Source organism: Mirounga leonina, unplaced genomic scaffold (assembly GCF_011800145.1).
Source record: "Mirounga leonina isolate KUSES-001 unplaced genomic scaffold, KU_Mleo_1.0 Mir_53, whole genome shotgun sequence".
In the NCBI taxonomy this organism is placed as follows: domain Eukaryota; kingdom Metazoa; phylum Chordata; class Mammalia; order Carnivora; family Phocidae; genus Mirounga; species Mirounga leonina.
Genome location: NW_023270807.1, coordinates 87,908,305 through 87,923,139, shown reverse-complemented (window position 1 = coordinate 87,923,139; position 14,835 = coordinate 87,908,305). Strand labels below are relative to the sequence as shown.

Below are 14,835 nucleotides of genomic sequence, written 5' to 3'. Positions count from 1 at the left end.
TACAGAATAAAGTATTAGAATTCATAAGTGAGTTTAGCAAGGTTGTTGATAAATTGATACAGAGAAATTTGTTTTTCTTTTTTTTTTTTTAAAGATTTTATTTATTTATTCATTAGAGACAGAGAGAGAGAGGCAGAGGGAGAAGCAGGCTCCCAAGGAGCAGGGAGCCCGATGCGGGACTCGATCCCAGGACCCTGAGATCATGACCTGAGCCGAAGGCAGACGCTCAGCCATCTGAGCCACCCAGGCGCCCTTGTTTCTCTATGTATTAGTAACAAAAAGTTAAAATTGAAATTGAAGAGATAACATTTAGAATAATATCAAAATATCTAGCAAGAAATGTGTAAAATGGCCACAAAAAAGCTAGAAAGTATTATTGAGAAAATTTAATAGAGACCTAAATAAATGGAGGGATATACTATGTTATAAATTGGAAGAGTAAGGAAAGATGTCAATCTTCCCAAACCGATCAATATCTTAACAGTGTTTTGTTTCGTAGGGAGAAACTTAAGTTAACTCTACAATTTATATGGAACCAAGAATGACCAAAATAATCTTGAAGAAGAAAACAGGAGATCTTACCAATGGGAGAAAATATTTGTAACATATATAGCAATCAAAGGTACTAAAATATATAAAGAATTCTTATAAATTAATATAAAAATGACTTGCTTAAAAATCTGACAAAAATTTGACAAATCTGACCAATATACAAGTGATAAAGTGCTCCAATTAGTTAATAATCAGGAAAATGCAAATTAAAACCACGATAAGCTATCGTTACACACCTACTAAATGCTAATAAGTAAGGTTAGTGAGGAAGTGATCTATCATACATGGTTGGTGGGAATGGAAATTATTTGAACCACTTTGAGCAATTTTTGAATTTTCTACTAAGGTTGAACATTAACATTCTCTGTTGGCTGGCAACGTATTCCTAAGTATACGTTCAATAGAAATACATGTACACGTGCACCAAAGATGAGTACAAGAATACTCAGGCCAGTATTTTTTTATAATATTGAAAAACTAAACACAACTCAAATGTTTTTCCACAGCATAATGGGCAAACAAGTTCTTGCATATTCAGATAATTAAATACTATGGAATAATGAAAATAAACAAAATACAGCCATATGCAACAACTGAATGAGTCTCACTCTATAATGGCAAATGGAAGAATTGAGGAGGCATGATGGATTCCTGAGGTGCCAAAAATGTAATACTGTTCCAGTTCTTGGCTTGGGTCATGGTTGCACAGGTTCACTTGTAATAAGTGAATCGTTACATACATTCATATGATGGGTATTTTTCTGTATATGCACTGTTGTTTAATATAGAAAGTTAAAAAAATTTTAAAAACTATAGTTCTCTTAGGGCGCCTGGGTGGCTCAGTTGGTTAAGCAACTGCCTTCGGCTCAGGTCATGATCCTGGAGTCCCAGGATCGAGTCCCGCATCGGGCTCCCTGCTCAACGAGGAGCCTGCTTCTCCCTCTGACCCTCCCCCCTCTCATGTACTCTCTCTCATTCTCGCTCTCTCAAATAAATAAATCTTTAAAAACAAACAAACAAAAACTATAGTTCTCTTAAATGTTTAAAGAACCCAACAGCACTATACACGAAATAGTTACAACTTCATGAAATAATTTTTATAGTTTGTAAGAAAATGGTACCAACTCATACACACAGGACGCTTACTGTCTTTCACACACTGTTCTAAGAATTCTACAGGTAAAACTCATTTGATCTTCTCAATCTTATGAGGCAACTACTATAAACTCCTTTATTTTATTTTATTTATGTATTTTTTAAAGATTATTTATTTATTTATTTGACACAGAGAGAGAGATAGTGAGAGAGAGAGAGAGCACAAGCAGGGTGAGCAGCAGGCAGAGGGAGAGGGAGAAGCAGGCTCTCCACTGAGCAGGGAGCCGGATGTGGGGCTCTATCCCAGGACCCTGGGATCATGACCTGAGCCGAAGGCAGACGCTTAATGACTGAGCCACCCAGGCGCCCCAAACTCCTTTATTTTATAAGTTAGTTCAATGAGGCCCAAAGAGATGAAGTAACTTTCTTGGGATGATATTGTTAATAAGCAAACCACGGTGAATGGCGCTAGATTCTGCACCATTCACCATTACACTATACTGTCTCTCACAGCCAAACTTCTGAAGTTTTAAGTGTCAGATTCATCCATTGTGAATCCATTTAAAATGAAATAGTGTTGTTCCTTTATATATTGGAACATCCTGTAAATAAATATATATCAAGTAGATGGCTTTAACATTTGGAACATATTTTTATGTTTCACATAATTTTTTTCAATTCATGCTTAGAATGATTAAAAATAAATTTCAAACATAAAGCATTGTAAACATATAAAAACAATAAAAAATTGTCATAAAAAAGCTACCAACTCTATTAGCTCTAACTTTTGTGAACCTCAATTTCCTTGCCATTAAAATGGGCATAACTAATCTTTTCCTAACAGGAATGTTTCAAGAATGAAGTGACTTGACATTTGTGCTATGAACTGAGTGACAAATTACATATAAAAGCCAATCCATCTGCACAGTAAGTAAATCCTAGAGATTTTAGAACCTAAAGTTACTTCACTTTAAATTTACAATTCAGGGGTGCCTGGGTAGCTCAGTTGGTTAAGCGTCTGCCTTCAGCTCAGGTCACGATCTCAGGGTCCTGGGATGGAGTCCTGTACCAGGCTCCCTGCTCAGCAGGGAGTCTGCTTCTCCCTCTCGCTCTTGCTCTCTCTCAAATAAATAAATAAATAAATCTTTAAAAAAATTTATATTTCAGAAACTCAAAAATAAAAAATGCTAAATAATTTGCTGAAAGTATTAGTCTCAGGAAGACTAGCATCTGGAACTTGAACTCAGGGCTTTAGGTTACAAGTTTAGTGCCCTTGAAAAAGTTTGAACTTCATTTTTTTTCTTCCTGCTTTCCCTTCTCTTCAACCACATAAAATATACAAACTGGATTTTTAAAAAATTATAATTATCACCCCTGAATTTAATAAATGCATTTATTTCTTTTTTTAAAGAATTACATTAAAGGAGACATTTTCAATAGGGCATATTCTCCAACTCACTGTCTTCTTGACATGAATAACCACATGAAAAGCTTTTATATACATTTGTCTTCAAGTTTGAGAAGGTCCTTGCTTTCAATCTCTCTCTCATGCACTCATGTATAGGCACTTGGGGGTAATATATTAATAAAAAAGAGGACAATATTTCTCAATTATTTTATTTTAATTTTAAAATGAATTATTTTAAGTGATTAATGATTTTTTAATAATTAAAATAGATTTATGGAGAAGAGTTTAGAATGTTGGTTCTGGTCATTCAAAAACTGCTATCACACAAATTCCTATCTGTTTTACGTTTATCCCTTTCATTTTATTTTTACTTAAAGATTATTCTTTACTCCAAACATAATAGTAAAGTCTAGACAAATATAAAATAAAGAGTACTGAATAACTAAAATGACTAATACTTAATTTTCCCCATCAAATTAAAAACCAAATTGAAACTGTTTTCATTTAGTTGAAAAAGCGAGAACACTAGTCTTAAAGACACAAAAATATGCTATATTTCTACTACATGGAAAACAACTTTTTTCTTAAATTTAATGACCTTTTCTAAATCAAGGCATTCTTTAGACCTTTGTATTACTGCATCATCTCCTTTTATGAGAATGCTTCTACACTTTTGTGAATGACTGAGTTCTTTCATCTGACTGGACCCAGCTGGCAAGTGGCATAATGAGAAAGGGAAATGAAAGTCTTTTTTTTTCCCTCCTGGAAAACCAAAAAATATATAAATCATATTCAAACTGAAGCTTTAGTTGCTTGTATTACCCACAAACGACACCATCTCTTTTTTTTTTTGAAAGATAAGCATAGTGGGGTGTTTATTCAATATTTTATTTATTCATTTACAATATTAATCTTCCTTGAGGTACCAGTCACTATGCTAGGAACTGTGTTCTATGCTTTGTTCCACTTTCAAAAAATCAAAAAAGACCAAAATGTCTACAAATACTGCTGTGTTTTTTTTGAACCCAAATGACAAAGTTTAGTGATCATTTCAAACGACACATCTTAATACAAATAGTGTTTTCTCCTGTTTTGTGAATAAATGATATCATAGTAGATTTTAATTTTAAAGGTCTGTCAATGATGTGTGGTTTCTCTAAACACATTTGGATGAATATAAATTTTGTGTGTTTAATTAATTCAAAAAACCAAACCAAACTGACCAATTCTAAAACAGAAAATTTAGGTTAAATGTTCAAACCAATAAAATACGTACAATAAAATATGTATATTCAGTTGGTGGAGAAAAATCTCAAATAGTTGGATGCACAACAGGCCAAAAAATTTTATTAGACTCATGTGTAAGCTAGAAGGAACTTTGACCTTTACTAAGCCCCTTGTTTTGTCCATGAGGAAACGGTGCTCAGAGTGATGACTGGCCCAAAGTTACTCAAGCAGGAGTGATGGCCTGTCTGTCTCCTCACTTCAGGATGGCTACATGCTGGTCATATTGTGCTCCCTCACCATGTCAAAGGCACATAGGAAGAACTCAACAGGATTGAAGGAAGAAGTTAATGAAGCAATTTAAAAACAAAACAGAACTCTTCTTTTACTTTCTATTTTTTCTCAACTTTAAATATCACACAATAATAAATAAATATCTGCCATTTCCCCCGTTGTAGATGTAATAAACTTATGGGGAGAAAAGCTGAACAATTCTAAAGTATATGCGTGAAAAGTAAGTCTTGCTCCCATCCCCTACTCCAAGTTCTCCTAAAGCTGTCCGTTAAGATTTTTATTTGAATTTCCAGAAATTTTCTGTCAGTGTGTATGAATGTGTACATATAGTGTGGAAATATTAATGTAGCCTTTTTCTTTACCTGATACATCTTAAAAATCATTCCAGATTTGTGTGTGCCAATCTAGCACATTCTTTTACATAACTATATGGTTTTCTATTGCAAAGATTTAAAGTAATATATTCATCAACTCACCTACAATTGGGTGCAGGAAGCTTCTGATTCTTTTTTATATTACAAAGAGTATAAAAATAAATATAATTTGATATGTTCGTGAACTAAGATGTCACGAATATGTAAGTCATTGACCATCTGATATCTTTTGATACCAAATTCTGACAAAATCAGGCATATGTTAACCAATCCTTATGTCTACCCCGGGACCCAGGGAAAAAGCCCTAACCCCAGACTGGACCTAGACTGATCTCCCATCCCAGAAGAGAGGCATATTCTTAGAACTCAGAACTCTTAAATATCCTTAAGTATACTTAAGTCATGTATAAACTCCTTTTTTGAACAGAATCTTTATTTTGTATGTCTGAAGCAGTGGGCAGGTAATGATAATTTTCATTGTATTGAAAGGATATTTTATGCATTTCTTATTTATATGTTAATTATGATAATGTAAAACACAAAAGGTCTTAATAAGAAAACAATCTGAGCAGGAATTTTATAAAAAATCTTATGTGAATTTACCAACCACTAGAAAGGAAAAACGAAAACAAACATTACTCCACATTTTACTAAAGGAAACTCCGTCAACATCTCATTACCAATCTTAATTTTTTTTCCATCTTCTCCTTACAACTGTAAGAAAGGGAGGAGACAAGGAAGGGAGGGGGGTTAAATGTATGACATAAACTTTCTTTATTGGCATATTGGCTAAGGCTATTATTTTCCTACTTCTATACTACATGCAAATAAATGTATAAAGCAGCCATGAAAGGATTTAGATTTTCAAAATGTTGGTGGTATTTATACAGTAGTATATTAAAACTTGTATATTGCTTAATCAGTGTCTGGGTGTTTAGTGTTGAGTTATTTTTAGGTTTATCTGAAAACTACAAACCCTGCTCCCTGTTCTCCATGCTTGAGCTGTTAACTGTAAACTGTCACCCAGAGGAGATGCCAGGAGGAATGTTCTGACCCAAGCAGGATCTCACCAGTGTGTCTGGATTAGGGGAACTGAATTGCATCAAATCCCACCACTGGGATGAGATAGTGACCCTGGACCATCAGGGCAAAGGTCTCAGAGCAGGTACTCAATGAACAACCGATTCACCAAAAAAAATGTTTTTCATCTGAAGACTCCTCCAATTGAATTATCAACATGTTTTCAGTTACTCTAAGGAAACCAGAATTGGGTTAAGGAGATATTAAACTAAATAATATAGAAAATCCAGGATAGTGACTGGCACTCAGGAGAAAGACACTTGTCATGTAACGTTAAAGTCCCCAGCTACAATGAACACAGAGCATGTCCCTTGACTGTATGAAGGAGCACTACAGCCTCACGCTAGAGAAACGGGGCAAGGCTAGGTGATCTTCCCTGGGGAGCAATAGTCTTCCTGAGGAGAAATTCTCCAAAACCCAGGGCTTTGTTTGGCCTTTGTTTTTCTTTGCCAATGAGAGTATTTTGGAGGTGAAATTATATAAATTTGGGAAACTGAGCAAAGGCAAAATAAAGGGAAGTGGTAGAAATAAAGGATGGGAGGGGTGTCTGGGTGGCTCAGTCGGCTAAGTGTCTGCCTTCGAGTCAGGTCATGATCCTAGGGTCCTGGGATCGAGCCCTGAGTTGGGCTCCCTGCTCAGTGGGGAGCCTGCTTCTTCCTCTTCCACTCCCCCTGCTTGTGTTCCCTCTCTTGCTGTCTCTCTCTCTGTCAAAAATAAAAATAAATTGAAAAAATCTTAAAAAAAAAAGGATGGGAGAGGAGGAAGAATAAAAACAAATGAATGCTAAGAAGTCAATACTAATCTTGTCAGATTTGGGAAGGAAAAAGGCATTCTGGAAATATTCCAATGGCCTCATTTAAAGATGAGGAAACTGAGGCCCCCAAAGTTTAAGAAATGTGCCCTAACTCACATGGGTTATCTCTGGAAGTTCCAACCCACCATGTAAGTTTTCTTAACACCGAGGGCATTTCCCAGAACACCACCACATTGCATCAATACTCAAGCCCACGGCAGCTTGTGACCATTCCCCGCTTGTACCAAATGGATGCTGGCATCTGGGGCTGTTGTTAAAGTTCTTGAAGAACTCCTGCTTTCTATGACTCCTTGGGGTTCCAAGTTCAAACGATGATACAGAAGGCCCCATCATCGCCATTGATTTAGTTTACTGACTTAATTCACCATCTCCATCCTGTGCAGTAACTTAATTCAACCAATGGGGAAAACTTTGGCTGTCTTTAATGTTATATATTTTTTAAGACCACCATTACTAATATATTTCAGAAGAATGCAATGCCTTCAATTGATCATATTAAAGAGCAAAATAATAGAAATAAATACATAGATAGAAAATTTAGTTTTCTTCTTAAATTCCAATTTGCATAAAGTCATCTCTACTGTTTCACTTGTCTTCATCACCACCTCCCTCCAAACTTTCCTTTGTTCCTTCATTCCTCTGCACAGACTCCACTATTCCTTTATATTCAACCAGAATATAAATTTCCCAAAGGTGGGAATCATTGTTTATCTATCTTTGTATTTGTTCACTTGACATGTTGAAAACACACAGTGATGTTTTGGATTAAAGGTTTGACGTTTTCACATTTATATATAAATGGAATTATTTTTAAAACTCCAAATTAAGAATACTATAAAATGTTTCATCTAAAAAAGACTGTTAGAAACACAATACAACCAGTTTCCTTTATAAATAATGAAACTGAGGTCAAGAGTAGGCAAATTGCTCAGAGTTACCCAGCTATTTAAAGCCTGAATGAGGATGCCCACCCTGGGCCCCTGTCTCTGCCTGCTGTTTTTTGTTCTTTGTGTTTTGTTTTGTTTTGTTTTGTTTTGTTTTTGTTTGTTTGTTTTAGTGTGCTCTATGCAGTCACTTTTTAAGTACAAATGAAATCATTTAAATACAGAAGTGATTCTTTGGAAATTATAAATATCTTGGTTATACACTAGAACTTCAACACACTTCACTCTGCATTCAAATCTCTAACAATGCTTGTATATAGTAGATATTCAGTCAATTTGGGTTTCTTCATCCCTTTATCCCTTTTCTCCTCTAAATTTCCATATCAATCACTTTAAAAATTGCTAATACACCAAGTATGCATCATCTCACGCATCAAAGTTAGCATGTCCACAAAGCCACCCAGGATGCTCCTAGAAGCCAATGGTACTGATCACAAGGCTGCTCCCATGTGAATGATGAAAGTGCTCCCCAAGGCACACCGTTAAGAGAAATGCAAATGCCACCATGAGGAGGCACTGTTAGAGAGGGCCTCATTGCGTGTCCAAATGCCAAATCCCTTCTTCTTCAGCCAGACGTACCTCCTAGAGGAGAGATTCCTACTTGTCTGTAGGCTACTTTTGGGATACATGTGCAAAGTAGCACATGTGTGTCTACCATAGGATGGTGAATTTTTTGAATAACATTCTGTACGTCGAAGGTCCCAGTAAATCACCTATTTTCCCTAATAAGTTGTCCCCCAAAAGTTCAACTGTGAGTTGAACCACTTAGACTACCTGTTAGCTTTTACATTTAGATGTTCTGAAGTCTATCCTAATTATCAATTTTGAGAAGTCTTTTTAATATAATGAAGCCCTCTTCATCTTGCTTGAGATTAGTCTAGCACTTAAAAAATTCCTTCCAACACTATGTTCTGTGAATTGACAAGCAGCTTCCCCCGTGATCTGAGCCTAGCTAACAACAAATTAGACTTCGGAAGATTAATTACTAGGCAGATGCATTTTCAAAGTGGTACATTCCCACTTTGAGGAAATTTGGTCATTTTACTTTTGCATCTGTTTGAAGTAGGACGTCCTTTGGCTGAAAATAACACAAGTCAACGTTTAGAATGCCCTCCTCTGTACTATTGATGTGTTGATTTCCAGATTATATTTTAGGCTGGACTAATACCAAAAACATTTTTCAAAGACAGTCGAAAATGCCATACTTCAAAATCATTTAAATAATTTACAATATATGAAGGGTAGTAAGTGCTCAGCAAACATTTTAACTAGGTATTTATTGAGAACTGACAATAAATAGTTTTGTGCCGAACACCGTGTAAAGCACCAAAAGATGTACTGTGAGTTTCCCTAAGTCGATGTCTGTTCCTGACACATCTTGGATTTTTCCACCCTTACCCTAAGTAACTTGATTCAAAAAAAGGTTTCTGCCAGCTAATTTGCTGACATATAGTCACCCCTGATTTTTGTCTGCTGTTGTTCCACTGAGTCAGTACAGTCTGAAATTGGACAGCTTATAGGGCCAGATAAAAATCCCTACAAAGAGGATACAGTCTTTGGAGTTGCAACTAGTTAACTTTGGGCTTCTACTTGAGACAAAAAGCAACTTCACTTTATTAGAGAAAATGTCAATCAAGACGCAACTACTGACACCCATCTTTGTTTCCCCAGCCGGTGATACAAGATAAAGCAGAGGAAATGGAGGAGCCGAGTTTGCAACACACAAAGTCCTTGTTTTCCCACTAGGCACTGCAGAAAAGCAATTGTCCATTCACAGCACATCCTCTGCATTTCGGAGCTAATATTTTTGTAGTTCTTAACTTGGTACATTCGAGTCTTATGCAGTTAAGTTAGTACATTCGAGTCTTATGCAGTCTTAGGCAGTTAATTTTGTTACCCCTTTGAAATGCACTATGTCTTTGATACCTTGCTTAATATTTCCAACATGACCCAGTTTTTAAAATTTCTGTTTCTCGAGGTGGAGAATAGAAATCTTAAAAAAAAAAAAAAAATCAAGTAAGAAATTTTGGAAACAGAGTCATGGTTTCAAATAATCCTGTCTTGCTATTGCATAACTTTGAGAAGGGTAATAAGGAAATCCACGTTAACCATATGTTACTGGAATTGCTTTTACAGAAATGGACTCTTTGGACAGAAATGATTTTTAGCAGGGATCCCCCTCAACGCATAATAATAATGTGTCACTGAAAACAACATGAGCTCTGTGTTATTTGCCCTGCTTCCTGCAGCATTTAGTGTGTTTACTGTATATGACTGACTTCTGGTGCAAAAAGATTTACTCAAACAGTCACTCTGACTAAAGTACATGAAGAACAGAATCTACAGATGATTAATTAGATCCCCAGCTCAATCACTAAGGTCCCTAATTAAATATCTCACTCTGCTTTCCACTCTTGTAGAAAAGGATAATTAGCAAATTCACAGTGTTAATAAAGAACTTTTTAGTTTCCTTTATAAATAATAAGATCTTAACCACTGGTCATCTAACTCAGTGCCTGTACCTTCTCTGCCGACTTCCAAGTCCAGAATATATTTTTTTAATGCAACAAGGTGATAAAGTGCATTTTCCTCAAGAATTCATTTTTCTGACATACCTTCTGTAGGTTTTTCTACCTTCAGCCTGATTATCAACTTACTCCTCTCTTCCTACTAATTTCTTCATCTTGAAGTCTGCTATCAACCAACATGACAAACTCAAGGAAAAAAAAAACCTGATTTTCTTTTTCCCTGTCCTGCAACCCTCACCAATCTCTGTACCAATATTTTCCTGTTCTGTCTCCACCAAAAAGAAAAACGACCCAACTCTAAGATTTATGTTGAAGAAGAAATACTGCGTTCATTGAAAAAGAAGGAAAAAGGAGCCCTCCTCCATGGGGGCTCAAAGTGCAGTAAAAATCCCGGAGTCTCTCATTAGGCTGGTTGGAATGAAATGGTTAATTCAGGGTAAGTGATAATGTTTAGTCAGTTCGCCTAGAAAAAGGAAGGAAATTCAAAAGCTGGTTGCTGTAGTAACAATCACAGACCAGAAATATATATATATATGTACAGGTTCATTTTAAATAAAACTCCTGCCATCTCTCTGTGATTCTGTTCTCTCAAGAAAAATGAGCTTGCCGCTTAAATTTGTTGTACCTACCTCAACCATTAAACAAGACATTTAACCATAGTGGCAGTTCTGTGACCTTTGAATGCCGTGAAATCTCTGAGCGGTGCTGCTTGTTCATGAAGACTTGTGCTGCAGAATCCAGCAACTTCATCCAGGATTAGGAATATAATTAAGTAAAAACAAGAAAAAAAAAAAAAAAAGAAAAGAAAGAAACACAAAAGCACACAGAGAAATCGAGAGAGAAAGAAGGTAGAAAGAGAGATTCTCTCTGGGTGAGTACACGACTTTTCTCCCAGGCAAGCGCTGGGACAGAGCCGAGCCTGCTGCAGTGCCCAGACCCCCCGACTGGCTGGGGGAGCACGCAGGCCGCCGGCCTGCTAGGCTGGGAGGTGCTGTCAGTTGCCACAGGCAAGGAAAAGCAGAGACCAATCGGATTCAACTCTGGCAGCTTACTGGAGTGGAGCCTTTTCTGTTTATGTTTCCTCATTTCAAGAGTGACGTCAAAGGGTTTAGTTTTTCCTCTGCATGTGCTATTAATTTTAAAGTACTGTACTATGGGAAGAATGTGTGTGTGCCTGTGGTCAGCCTGGGCACCCCACTCTCAGGAGAACCCATGAAACATTTTCTACATTCAGGAAGAAATTTTAAAAATTTAAAATGCCTTGTGGTTGGGTATATCAAAAACAAAAACAAAAGCTAGACAAAAGCCTTGAGCTAATAATAGCGGCAAGATTTATATGTATTTTTTCCAAATGTGAGTCTATGTACATATGCCCACTTCACAGCTGTTGCTTATTTCAAAACTAACTCTTTGTCAACCTTACCTAAAAATGAGCTGTCAGTTAATCTTTATAGTCATGGAGGCAGAGTTCTGCAAATGAGCTGGTGAGCAATATTATGTGCAGTGAAAAGCAGAAATCCTGTTTATGCTGCTGATCCCTGATTTTCTATCTTTCCCCCAGCTTCTGTGGTGAAGCTTCAGGATTATTCATGCTAGGGAGATCCTTCCTGCAACTCCCCACAAGGAGTCATTCAAGAAGCAGGGCGTGCTGATTCCATAGAGCCGTGCCTGGGGTTTCAGCAAGTCCTCACCCAAAGTATGTGAAGGTACAGTTATTTAAAGATACTTCCTCTACCAGGGGCCCCAGCTTATCCCTGTATTTCTCGTCCTACTCTGGAAAATCTCAGTGATGGCCATCTGTTATTTCTGCCTCCCCCATATTCTCTCCCTTCTTCCCCGTCCCATTCTGCTAATAGAACCTTTTTTTTTTTTTTTTTCTTTTGGAAACTTTCCTTTCCCTGTGGATTGCATAGCCTTCCCCGGCCCCCTTCCATACCACCGCCCCCTCCAAATCCCACCCCATAACAGAACTATGAGGGTCATGTGATCCAGACTGGCCAACTAGATTTCTTCATTGCTCTAGACACAGAAAATGTTTTAGGGGTAGGCACATCACTCAAGAAAGACCAGAGTCCTTTTGCAAATATTCATACTGATTATTTGAGAAATGAGGTTTTTCTATCTCTCTATGAGCCAATGTGGTAGGGTTAAACAAGCCTGTAGTTGTTAGGGTTCATCTTTGATGTTAAAGATAGAGCAACGAACAAAACAGATAGTATCTGCCTTCATGTACTTTACATCTGGGGGAAGAGTGAAGACAGGCAATAAAAATAAGTAAATATATAATATCTGTTGGTAATGAGGCTTTGAAAGAAAGGAAAGTAAGGGTAAAAAATCGTGTGTGTGTGTGCATATGCATTTGCTGTTTTAGGTATAATGATAAACGGAAGCACTAAGCAACTTGGAGCAGAGGCCTGAATGAAATGAAGAAGCAGGTCATCTGTGTCTCTGCATTCCAGGCAAAGAAAGCTGTGTAAAGTCCTAAGACAGGTGAATGTTTGGCCATGTTCAAAGAATAAGGGAAATAGAGTGGCTGGAAGAGAATGAGCAAAAGGAAGAAATAGGTTTAGGGAGATATGTCTGGGGCAAGATCAGGTAGTATCTTACAGGCCACTTAAAGTATTTAGACTCTATTCTAAGATGGAAAACCTATCAGAGTGTTTTGAACTAAGGGGTGCCCATGATCAACATAAATTCTAAAGGGATTTCCTCTCTCTTCTGTGTGGAAAACAGATTCTAGAGGAGCAAGGATAGAAGTAGGGAGACCAATAATGAGGCCATTGCAATGATGATTTGAACTTGGGTGAAGGTGGGAAAGGTGAAGGGGAAGGGTGTACGTGTGTGTGCGTGTGCGCGCATCTGCGCATGTGCGCGTGTGTGTACCAGGTAGAATTAGCAGGATTTCAAGATGTGGGATGTGAGTGAAAGAGAGGGATCAAGAATAATTCCTAGGATCCTCTCTTGAGCAAACTAGAATAGAGTTGCCACTTACTGATAGGGGGTAACTGGAAGAAGAACCTGGTTTTGAGCTGAAATAAAAAGTAGTCCTGGGCTTTCATTCAACAGCAACAAATATTTATTGATTATGTACTCTGTGCAGGCACTGTTTTAAGTGCTGGAGAGGAAGCAGTGAACACAAACAAACACAAAGGCACTTACCCTCATGAAACTTAGATTTTTCTGAGAGGAGACAGATCATAACAATAAAGTAAAAGATTACATAGGATACATTGAGTAAGAGATGTGGAGTAGATGGTTAAATATATAGGCCTGGAGTTCAGGGGACAGTTCTGGGATATAGATATAAATTAGGAAGTCATTGTATATTCAAGGTATTTAAAGCCAGGAGACTGGATGAAATTACCATGGCAATGAGTACAGGTGGAAAAGCCCCAGGCAATCCAAGATTAAGTAGTCAGGAATATGAGAAAGAATCAGGGGAGGAGACCGGGAAGGAACCTCCAAGAGGTAAGAAAAAAACCCCAAAAGGGTGATACCTTGGAAGACAAATGAAATTTTCAATGATCAGCTTTGTAAAATGAAAGTTAGATGAAGATTGAAAATTGACCCTTGAATTTAGAATGTGTAATCATTTGTGCCCTCGACAAAATCAGGTTCAGTACAGTAGAAAGGGTGAAAGGTCAAGAGAGAATGTAAAGAGAAAAGTGGGGGCAGACAGTACAAACAATTCTTTCAAGGTGTTTTTCCCCACAGAAAGCAGAGAAATGGGGTAGTAACTGGAAGGGAGAGTGGAGTCAAGGAGGTCTTTTTAACATGGGAGAAATATCAGTATTTTGTATGCAATGATAGGAAAGATCCAGTTGAGAAGAATAATTAGTGATGCAGAAGAGAGAAGGGGGAATAGATGGAGCACATGGAGTCTGTGGTAGACAACTGCCCCCCAAGGTGCCCAATCTCTGACAACTGTGAATATATTATATTACATGACAAAAGGGACTTTGCAGATATAATGGAGGTGATGGATCTTCAAAGAAGGAGATTGTCTTAAATTATCTGGTGTGCTCAATCTAATCACATGAGCCCTTAAAAGCAGAGAACTTTCTCTGGCTGGAAGCAGAAGGAAGATGCAGCAGCAGAAGTTAGAGAAGTTCCAAGTATCAGAAGTATTCAACACACTGCTACTGGCTCTCAGTTGTAGGACCCATGTGCAAGGACCAGAGAGAGCTAAGGGCTGTCTCCAGCTGATAGCAGCAAGGGAGCAATCACCTTAGCTCTACAGCTGCAAGGCACTGGATTCTGCCAACAACCTGAATGAACAACCTGAAATGAATTCTTCCCTATAACCTCAAGAAAGAAACACAGCCCTGCTGACACCTTGTTTTCAGCTTTTGAGACTCTAAACTGAGTACCTAGCCAAGCCACCTACAGATCTATGAACTAATAAAGTTTGTGTGAATCTGCTACAGCAGTGATGGAACACTAGTATAAAATGATTGGCTTTGGAAAGCAGCATGGAGGCTTCATCCACAGAACCAGAAAAGAAGGCAGAGTAAATGGCAGG

At 37.4% G+C, this 14,835-nt stretch overlaps 1 protein-coding gene across 1 annotated transcript in view; it reads right to left on the bottom strand.

Annotated features, from left to right (window-relative positions):
- The window catches only part of PDE7B (phosphodiesterase 7B), a 322,174-nt gene extending 310,770 nt beyond the window's left edge, over positions 1-11,404 (bottom strand). The window contains exon 1 of the mRNA XM_034990739.1: positions 10,943-11,404. Within this exon, the coding sequence (XP_034846630.1) occupies positions 10,943-10,963 (21 nt within the window). The 5' untranslated portion in view covers positions 10,964-11,404. The remainder of the gene's footprint in view (positions 1-10,942) is intronic.
- Between the last annotated feature and the right edge of the window lie 3,431 nt (positions 11,405-14,835).